A 10,611-nucleotide genomic window follows, 5' to 3' on the forward strand; every position below is an offset into this window, starting at 1 on the left:
CAGCAGAGAGTGTCTAAACTTCTGGCTCATGCAGACATGGTCTATCTGATTTTCTATGGTGTGGTCAGCAGACACCCAGGTGGCTTTATGGATGTTCTTGTGTTGGAATACTGACTCACCAATGACCAGGTAGTTGTCTGCACAAGCTGCTGCCAACCTCTCTCCATTCTCATTCAATAGTCCCTAGTCCTTCTTTTCCCCTTTCTGTCTCAAACCCGTTGTTATTTCCCCCTGTCTTTGCATTCATGTCTCCCAAGGGACGTCCTTCCCTTTCCTGGCCTGGAGAATGGTATATAGTTGGTTGTAGAATTGTCCTTGCTTTCATCATCAGTGTCGTTGGGGGTAGCATTGGAGCACTTGGAGGTTTATTTTCTTGTGGGTAGTTTGGAATTTGGCTGTGATGTTCCGTGAGTTGATGGGTTCCCAGCTGATAAGGGCCCTCCGTGCTGCTTTGGACAGCATGACCGCTGCTCCCTCTGTGAGTCGTCTGGAGGTCCTGAGTAGAGTGTGGTCTAAGCTTGACCTGCCCTGACTGGAGCCACCTGGTTTCTCCCGGACCGAGGAGGGATATCCCGTACCTCCTCGTCTCCTCCGCTATCACTGCTGCCTTTCCACCAGCGTACATGGTCCTCCCATTCCATGTCGCTGTGGTGGTGGGCTGCCTGGAGGTCAGAAGCAGCTTCAGACGTACAGCCTCCTTATGGTTTTCCATGCACGTCATCATAGTCTCTTTAGCTTGGGTCACTGCAGAGGCTTCCTTCCCAAGGATTGAGGATTTTCTGATTTTCGTCGATGTTCCCGTAGCTGAAGGCTTTAGAGTAGCTGGCCCCATGCCCAACCTCCAACAACCTTTCTTCGTTTTAAAAGGTTTACTTAAAAAAGTTACAAATCTAAATCCACGGTCTTACGTACCTCTAACGCACAGGCAAAAAACTGTGTCCATCAACGTCAGACTCCAAACTGAATTACGTTACATCCGTTACCGTAATACCCACACAGTGAAGTCATAACGTAAAATTCAGAAAACAGCATATTACTTATTTATCCTTTTTACATCTCTAAATTATGCATTTTAACAGTTTTACACATTATGAATTAACATTAAATTAATGTTAGCAGTTTTTTATAATTTCTAACTAAATATTTATTATAAATCAATTATTATTTCATATTTGCTCTTATAGGGCCCTTTGACCTCACAGGGGGTATCGGCTCCCAGCCAGGGAAGGAGAGATAGATCAGACAGTTGGTCATGGAGGGAGGGGGGTGAGGGGGGAGAGGTTGTTTGGAGGTGACTTTGATCCGTCAGTAGAGGGAAGGGGTAGAGAGAGGGAGAGGGGGAGCAAGATGGACGGAGAAGGAGGGAGAGAGGAATGGAGGCTGGCTGTGAGTTCAGAGAGGACCAGATGGACAATCTCGGCGTGCTGGAATGTGCGATTGGAAGTTGTGAGGGTGACACAGGATGCCTGACGGTGTGTGTGTGAGTGACGGGGAGAGAGTGAGAGAGAGAGAGAGAGTCCACTGGAGGAGGGGGGAAGAGGAGAGGAGGGGGAGGGCCACAAAGGCTGATGAAGGCATCAGTTATGGTTGTACATCTGTTGGAGATTTGGTCGATCTTTTGATATTGTTATTGTTAAAAAAAAAATGGAAATGTGTCTGAAAGGTGGGGTTGTATATATTAGATGATATTCCAGGTCTAGTCTTTTAAATGTCAATATACATAAATACCTTTCATTGGACTTCATCTGGTGCTATGCTGCTCCCCTTTCCCTGTGAGAGCCGGGCCGTAACAGATACTGCATACCGAGACGAGCTGCTTTTGTTTGCTCTCTACTCTGTTGAAAACTTATTCCACCTCCTCGCACACCGCAACAGTGGCCTACACTAGTCACCAGCTGACTGTCAACAGTGGCCTACACTAGTCACCAGCTGACTGTCAACAGTGGCCTACACTAGTCACCAGCTGACTGTCAACAGTGGCCTACACTGGTCACCAGCTGACTGTCAACAGTGGCCTACACTAGTCACCAGCTGACTGTCAACAGTGGCCTACACTAGTCACCAGCTGACTGTCAACAGTGGCCTACACTGGTCACCAGCTGACTGTCAACAGTGGCCTACACTAGTCACCAGCTGACTGTCAACAGTGGCGTCGTCACTGGTTATAGTTAGCGAACATGCTAACTAGTGATTAGCGGCTATTAGCGATTTTGTGGTTATGTTTGCTATCCATGTTATAACGAAAATGTTACACTACATTAAACAGAATGATGATAACGATATCAAAGGGGGGAGATGGGACGTGGAGATATGTCCAGTACTGTCACTGTCGGCCCCGCGGCGGGTCGGGGCTGCCGCGCCGCCGCCAGCGTTTGGTGGTTGTTCTTGTTGTAAAGAAAATGTCTATACAACATAGAAACGGCATAATGATGATGCGGTGGTCGTCATCATTTATTTAATGATTATTAACATAGAAAACACTCACATTTGTGGTTTTCGATCCTGTCGCATCTTTTCGCCATCTTGCCTGGGATTTTTCTTGATTTTCCATTTTCTCGCAAGGTATTGTGGGAGCAAGCCCCAACTGCTGGTGTGCCCATCGAGAATCTCAACCTTAAGGGGATCTTAGCCCCACCCCTTACCCCTTAGCCCTCAATATAAGGACTAATGAAACACCCTACAGCGAGGGGTAGGGTTGAGATTTTCGGTTAAGGGCGGTATTGAGATTCAGCCTTAGACCCATCGGACGCACGCACACACACACACACACACACACACACACACACACACACACACACACACACACACACACACACACACACACACACACACACACACACACACACACACACACACACTGTGGCAACCCGGCCCGGTCCCAATCAACGTAATGCAGAGCACCTGAGGAAGCCTGCTTAAAAGGCTGGCTTCCACGTTCATTGGGGGCTCTCTGGTGGCTGAGGTGGACGGAGAGTCCAGCCGTTGTGGCTGCGCCACGCAATCATCTTTTAGTTCTTTTTGTAAAAGAGTCTTATTGTTTAATTAAACGAGCTGTTGTGGCTGAACACCCAACCCAACTGCGTGCTGTTTTGACCAAGGCGGGTTCACTCCCCGAGGCGGGTTGCCACAACACACACACACACACACACACACACACACGCACACGCACACACTCTCTCTCTATTTATGCTGTAATACTGTTCATGGTGAATCTAATTTACATGTAGCTTAGACTTACATACTGACTCATTGCATCTGGAAGCAGAGATCAGACAACAGGCGGGCACAAATCGATGTATTCAGCCGGGCACTGTGCTATGGTTTGGATCCTAATCTTCCATTGTTTGGTTTGTTTCCTATCATGGGACATGTAAGCTATATAAGTATTAGTATTGTGTTTTTCAGTAAATCATATTCGCAAGCAGCTTCACAATGTAATCAGATCATTTGGCTGTCAGCCAGCACAGTGAAGATCAATGAGAGTTGAAGTAAACCATATTGTGCTTATAAAGAATGACCTCAAGGCACTCAAAGTTAAAGTTAAAGTTACTCATGGACAGAGAGGGACAGGGACGGGGCGAAAGCTGCAAAGACTTTTGTTTCATTTTTTTCAGAATGTAGAATCAGCTTTAGTGTCTACTTGTGTGCTTTAGTGTATCCTTGTGTGCTTTGGTGTATCCTTGTGTGTGTCCTTTTGTTTGCGCTGTAATCTCACAGGGCAGAGACAAACATCAGAGACTTGGGAACGCATGATTCCAATCAGGATGAGATCCAACGATCTCATCCGGTCCTCTGACACACGATCGGTGCTCAAAGCCTTCTCCAGCAGGCGGGGGCGGTCAAAGTACTGATCACCTGTGTGCTGTTCTTGTTGCGTTACCTTCCCCTTCTCCTGACGGGCTGCCCTCGGGTTCCAGACCGGGTACACCCTCACCCTGAAGAGGACTCACAGTTCCTGCGGCGTCTGCAGACTCAAGTTCAACTCTGAGGTGGGTGGGCTGGAACATGGACCGATTCTACGGGCACTGAGGCTGTTTTACTTGTTTGATAAGTCAGTTCAGAGAACAGTCATTTCATTTGGCCCTGAGCGACATACTAACTGTATGTTGTGAATTTGAATGTCGCCGTTTAATTATTGTTATTTTTGTGCACATATGTTGTGACTCGTGTGTGAAATGGTGCTGCAATAAACCTCCCGAAAGAATATGTGGATGCCGGTAGCTGTCGGAAACACATCTTATCTGACTTCTATTTACCACTTTTACTACATCCTGGCAGAACTGTCTCTGGACAAATCCAAGCCCGTACTCCTGCTGAGTGAATACTTCTTTTCTGTTTGTTTGGAGAATCAAATGTATTTGTTTAGTCTAAAAGTTTTGCTTTCTAAAGTAAACTTTAGTCTGGGTCACAACTCTTTCTATGTATCGACAATGTCCCTTTTTAAAAGTTTTGCTTTCTAAAGTAAACTTTAGTCTGGGTCACAACTCTTTCTATGTATCGACAATGTCCCTTTTTTCTAAAAGTTTTGCTTTCTAAAAGTCTCGGGCTGTAAATGAACTCTGAGGTCACCCTACGGGGACGGGGTTTGGACCACACTCTGTTGATGTGTGTGCAGATGCGTGTATGTGTGGAACACACTTTGTTGACGTGTGTGTGCAGATGCAGGCCTCGTCCCATTACCGCGGCACCAAGCACGCCAAGAGGCTGAGGGCTCTGGACTCCATGGACCCCAAGAAGACCTGGACCCCTGACCCCCCCCACACAGAGCCCTGCAGCTCACAGCTGTTAGGTACTGTGTGTGTGTGTGTGTGTGTGTGTGTGTCTAAATGCATGCAAGTGAATGCATATGTGTGTGTGTGTGTATGTCAGTGTGTGTGCATGCATGTGTGATTTCAAAGTGACTCAAACGAAACAAAACTGCTGCATGCGTTGAACCCCGTGAGGGAGGGTCTGTGAGTTGAGTTGTCTTCTTGGTCTCAGCTCTCTGACTTTAACGTGTGTCGCCTGCAGGGCTCTCTCTCTGTGTCCTGTAGCCACCGCTCACCACATCACAAGTACAGAACACACCACGAGCAACGTGTGTGTGCATGTGTCTGTTTGCATTTATAGAGATCTGTACAGTAAGTGTGTGTGTGTGTGTGTGTGTGTGTGTGTGTGTTTAAAGCCATCTCTAGAACAAGGCCTACAGATGTGTGGGAGAGTGTCTGCGAGCATTTGTCAACCTCTTTGAAGCCTTGGTGTGTGTGGTGTGTGTTTGTGTGTGTTTGTGTGTGTTTGTGTACGCACACAATCCACATATGTGCGTGTGTGCCTATGTCGTTTTTTTTTTTCTCCATGCATGTGGGAGTAAATTTCCTATGACAGACGCAAAGCCATGATGAATTGTACCCGCTGTACTTTGGTCTATTTGCCAAAGACAGCAGAAGATATATATTATTAGAGACACGCACACACACACACACACACACACACACACACACACACACACACACACACACACACACACACACACACACACACACACACACACACACACACACACACACACACACACACACACACACACACACACGCACACACACACACACACACACACACACACACACACACACACACACAATGAAGGAGAGACTCTTTTCAGGTCTTAGTCACTAAACAAGGCAGCTCTTCAGATTACGAGAGAGAGAGAGAGAGAGAGACAGAGGGAGTGAGAGAGAGAGAGAGAGAGAGAGAGAGAGAGAGAGAGAGAGAGAGAGAGAGAGAGAGAGAGAGAGAGAGAGAGCGAGAGCGAGAGAGACACATTTTTTCACTGGCCGGTACGGTCGCGGCTTGGCACGACCTGTCGTTTCATTGGCTGTGTGAGGCTGAGGTGAAGTCCCCCGTCGTCACGGAGCCGGCTCTCGGCGGAGGAGGAGGCGGGGCTACGCACGGAGAGTCAACCTCGCGTGCAAGAATGAGTGTACATCTGAGTGTAGGCTACAAACACAATTAACTGTTTACAAGTTTCATGAACGCCAACATGTTCTTTCTTTTGCTGGCCATTTGTTTTTTATCCTGACAAAAGCCTTGCGGATTTCGCCGTCTCTCCAGTTAGAACTGCTCATGTCGATGCGTTGTGTAGAGACAGCGCAGTGTTACGGACTTAACACCTCAGCGTAGTTCTAACCTTGAGTGTTACGTAAGAGAGGTGAGAGAGAGCAGCGAGCGAGAGTACAGGAGCCTGAGCTGTGGGCTCTGGGTTCCACAGTGAGCTGTGTTCTCATGGGGGGGGTTCTCTAAGTGAGCTGTGTTCTCCTGGGGGGGGTTCTCTAAGTGAGCTGTGTTCTCCTGGGGGGGGTTCTCTAAGTGAGCTGTGTTCTCCTGGGGGGGGTTCTCTAAGTGAGCTGTGTTCTCATGGGGGGGGTTCTCTAAGTGAGCTGTGTTCTCATGGGGGGGGTTCTCTAAGTGAGCTGTGTTCTCCTGGGGGGGGTTCTCTAAGTGAGCTGTGTTCTCCTGGGGGGGGTTCTCTAAGTGAGCTGTGTTCTCCTGGGGGGGGTTCTCTAAGTGAGCTGTGTTCTCCTGGGGGGGGTTCTCTAAGTGAGCTGTGTTCTCCTGGGGGGGGTTCTCTAAGTGAGCTGTGTTCTCATGGGGGGGGTTCTCTAAGTGAGCTGTGTTCTCATGGGGGGGGTTCTCTAAGTGAGCTGTGTTCTCCTGGGGGGGGTTCTCTAAGTGAGCTGTGTTCTCCTGGGGGGGGGTTCTCTTATTCATGGGCTGTTGCAGAACTCCTGGGGCCAGCGCGGCCTGCTCTCCCTGAGCGGTCCTCTGGGAGTTGGTTAGTTCAGGTTCTGATTAAGGTCATCCCATTAACAGAAAGCGGTAATAACTGGGTTGGGGTGTAAGGCAAGGCAATATAGCACTTTATAACGCACTTTTCATACACAAGGCAGACTCAAAGTGCTTCACATATAAACATTGTCATACAATAAAAGAAAATAATAGATAAGTAAAAAGTAAAAGTAAAAAAGTAAAATAAAACAACACAGTTAAAAAAATAAACAACTTAAAGCAACTTAAAAAATAAACAAAGTTAAAAAAAAAAACATTTTAGAAAGGAAAAGTAAAAAAAAAAATGCATTTTAGAAAGTGAGAAAATAAAGGCAAAGTTAGTAATAAAATAAAAAATAGAAGCATTGTAGATTTAAGATTTAGCAGAAATCTAAAGCAAACATAAAAGTCTTCAGTCTTGTTTTAAAAGGTGTCAGAGTTGGGGCAAGTCTTAAATCCTCAGGGAGTTTATTCCAGCTGTTTGTTGCATAGTAACTAAGTAGCGGGTTGCTAGGGTTACCTGAGGTGTTACCCGGTCACCGGAGGTGTCAAACGGCGTCCGTGGCGTCGCTGGTGGCGCTCTCGTGACGACATGCGCCCCCCCGGGGTCCATGGCATCCCCTAATCCTTTAATAGCCACAGACCACTCATATGGCAGCATATACATGCACACACCCGCCATTGAGTAACCCTCCCATATAACTCACATGGAACCCAGACCCAAACATAACAGAACTAAAGTAAGGACAATGAAATATAAAGCTACACCATTCTTCCATAACCTAACAGCAGCAACACTTCTACCCAAGTCCCGCCCCTGGAACCGCGGCGCGTCTAATCGCATCAAAATGAAACCGCCAATATGTGTGGGGGTACGAGAGGGTCGATTGGGGTGAGAGATCGGTTTATTACCCCGGTCAGTGTAAACGCACGGACCACGCCGGGAAAAAGAAATAAAGAAAAAAAAAATTGTCAGTGTAAAAACACTCAGAGAGAGAGCGTCATCAGTAATGGTTGAAATGATTGCGCAGTGAACATCTACATCCAGCGGGCAAACTCCCAATAGATAATGGAGACGTATTGAGTGTTGATGAAGCACGTCGCCGGGGAAATCCATGATCATTACAAATAATAGGGAGGTTGATGGGGCTCATAATTGCCTTTGGCAGAGACTCTTTATCTTCCTCTCTCACTTATGAGTCCAGTGAAGTCTCACCCTTACACTCGCTCTCTATTCCCTCTCTTTTTTACCTCCATCTTTCTGTCTCTCTCGCTCTCCCCTCTCTCTCTCTGATTCTCTCTCTTGCTCGCTTCCTCTCTCTTCCTTCTCCGTTAACAACACTGGACTAATGTTTGTCTCTCTCTACGTATCCCTCCCAGCACTGGTCTCTCTTGAGCCCAGACACACGCACACCCGCACACACGCACACACGCACACACGCACACACGCACACGCACACACACGCACACACACACACACACGCACACACGCACAAACAGTCAAACGCACACACGCACACACGCACACACGCACAAACAGTCACACGCACACTCCAGCACCACCTCACTCCCTCCTCCCTTCACCATCTCTTCATGTCTATTATCTCGTGCCTTTAGATCTGGCTGCTGCGCCCTCCACCTCGGAGGAGGCGGAGTCTCTGGGTGGCACCGGCGTGGACACCCTGAAGAGGGAGGGGCCTAAGCCCTCCCTCGCCACGCCAGAGACGGCGCTCGGGGACGGAGGGGGGTCGACGGCTCCGGGGGAGGGGGGGGCGGCGGCCGCGGAGGAGATGACGGCGGCGGCGGAGGAGACAGAGAGTGAGGAGGACAAGGCCATGCGCCTCCTCTACTGCTCCCTCTGCAAGGTGGCCGTGAACTCCGCCTCCCAGCTGCACGCCCACAACAGCGGTAAGGAGAGGGGCTACTGAGCTGTAGGGTACCAAGCTGTAGGGTACTGAGCTGTAGGGTACTGTAGGCTACTGAGCTGTAGGGTACTGTAGGGTACTGAGCTGTAGGGTACTGTAGGGTACTGAGCTGTAGGGTACTGTAGGGTACTGAGCTGTAGGGTACTGAGCTGTAGGGTACTGTAGGCTACTGAGCTGTAGGGTACTGAGCTGTACTGAGCTGTAGGGTACTGAGCTGTAGGGTACTGTAGGCTACTGAGCTGTAGGGTACTGAGCTGTACTGAGCTGTACCGAACTGAGCTGTAGGGTACTGAGCTGTACTGAGCTGTAGGGTACTGAGCTGTACTGAGCTGTAGGGTACTGAGCTGTACTGAGCTGTAGGGTACTGAGCTGTAGGGTACTGAGCTGTAGGGTACTGAGCTGTAGGGTACTGAGCTGTACTGAGCTGTAGGGTACTGAGCTGTACTGAGCTGTACTGAGCTGTAGGGTACTGAGCTGTAGGGTACTGAGCTGTAGGGTACTGAGCTGTAGGGTACTGTAGGGTACTGAGCTGTACTGAGCTGTAGGGTACTGAGCTGTAGGGTACTGAGCTGTAGGGTACTTTAGGGTACTTTAGGGTAGTCTCATAGGACGGTGAGAATAGGGTGACATGCCTGTATGTTAGAAGTACCCCTCATTATTCTCACACTGTTTATTTCTGCAAAAAACAATTTCAGTACGATAGGTCACTCTGAGTTTCACAATGCACGCTGAACGTGAAAACGTTCTTCTACCTCGATCGCCTGCATTAGAAAATGAAAGCATAAAGGATGGAATCAGAAAAGCCTGACCGACTGCCGTCAGTTGGTGGGTTAGTGTTCACGGCCTCGCCCACCGTGGCGTGCGACGGCCCACGGGGAGACGGTATTGAGTTTGTGCCTGTGCTGTTTGTGGCGACAACAAATCAACGCTGCATCTCTTGACCAAGAAAGAGGAGTTGAGGAAGAAATGGTTGGATCAGACATTAGCACTACTTCAACATTAACGCGGCCCGGCCATGGCGGGCCGGCCACGGCGGGGCCACGGCGGGCCACGGCGGGCCACGGCGGGCCGGCCACGGCGGGCCACGGCGGGCCACGGCGGGCCGGCCACGGCGGGCCACGGCGGGCCGGCCACGGCGGGCCACGGCGGGCCACGGCGGGCCACGGCGGGCCACGGCGGGCCGAGCGCGGCGGTTGAATACAGAAAGAAGAGCCGCCTCTGGGCACGGCAGCCGCCGTGCCCAGAGGCGGCTCTTCTTTCTGTATTCAACCGACCAGAAACCCCCGAGGAGCTCAGTGGTTCCTCCCGCCCACCTCCTCCACCACACACACCACACTCCTCCACACTAGAACAGAGTGAACCAGGAGCACCTCCTCCACTAGAACAGAGTGAACCAGGAGCACCTCCTCCTCCACTAGAACAGAGTGAACCAGGAGCACCTCCTCCACTAGAACAGAGTGAACCAGGAGCACCTCCTCCTCCTCTAGAACAGAGTGAACCAGGAGCACCTCCTCCACTAGAACAGAGTGAACCAGAGTGAAAGCACCTCAGTATTCTTTCCACCAGAACCGACTCACAGGGCGTTCATTGCTACTATTGAACCAATGCAAAATTAATGAAAAAATGGTGCAATGACGCCTTTACTATTAATGGTTCTTTTGGTGTTTTACAGAAAGCAAAGGCAAACACGTTTTTTAATTGTGTATGAGCTAATTACAAACAGATTACAAACAGATTTACATTTACCAACATATGATTGAGCTCAGGGGTCGATACTCAGTGTAATAGAATCCACAACAAACACTGTACAGCTATTCTCATATAATAATAATAATAATAATGATGCTACTGTTACTTTACGTTAATGTTTAGTCAAATATAA

General features: G+C 49.0%; 1 protein-coding gene across 1 annotated transcript in view; it reads left to right on the forward strand.

Annotated features, from left to right (window-relative positions):
• Positions 1-3,361: 3,361 nt before the first annotated feature.
• LOC311365277 (zinc finger protein 385D-like) overlaps positions 3,362-10,611 on the forward strand; it is a gene marked incomplete at both ends in the record, with an annotated part of 13,577 nt that continues 6,327 nt past the window's right edge. The window contains 4 exons of the mRNA XM_084484798.1: positions 3,362-3,370; positions 3,918-3,989; positions 4,660-4,789; positions 8,422-8,712. Of these exons, the coding sequence (XP_084340924.1) occupies positions 3,362-3,370; positions 3,918-3,989; positions 4,660-4,789; positions 8,422-8,712 (502 nt within the window). The remainder of the gene's footprint in view (positions 3,371-3,917; positions 3,990-4,659; positions 4,790-8,421; positions 8,713-10,611) is intronic.

This window comes from Micromesistius poutassou (assembly GCF_964030765.1).
Source record: "Micromesistius poutassou genome assembly, chromosome: 20".
Taxonomy (NCBI): Eukaryota; Metazoa; Chordata; class Actinopteri; order Gadiformes; family Gadidae; genus Micromesistius; species Micromesistius poutassou.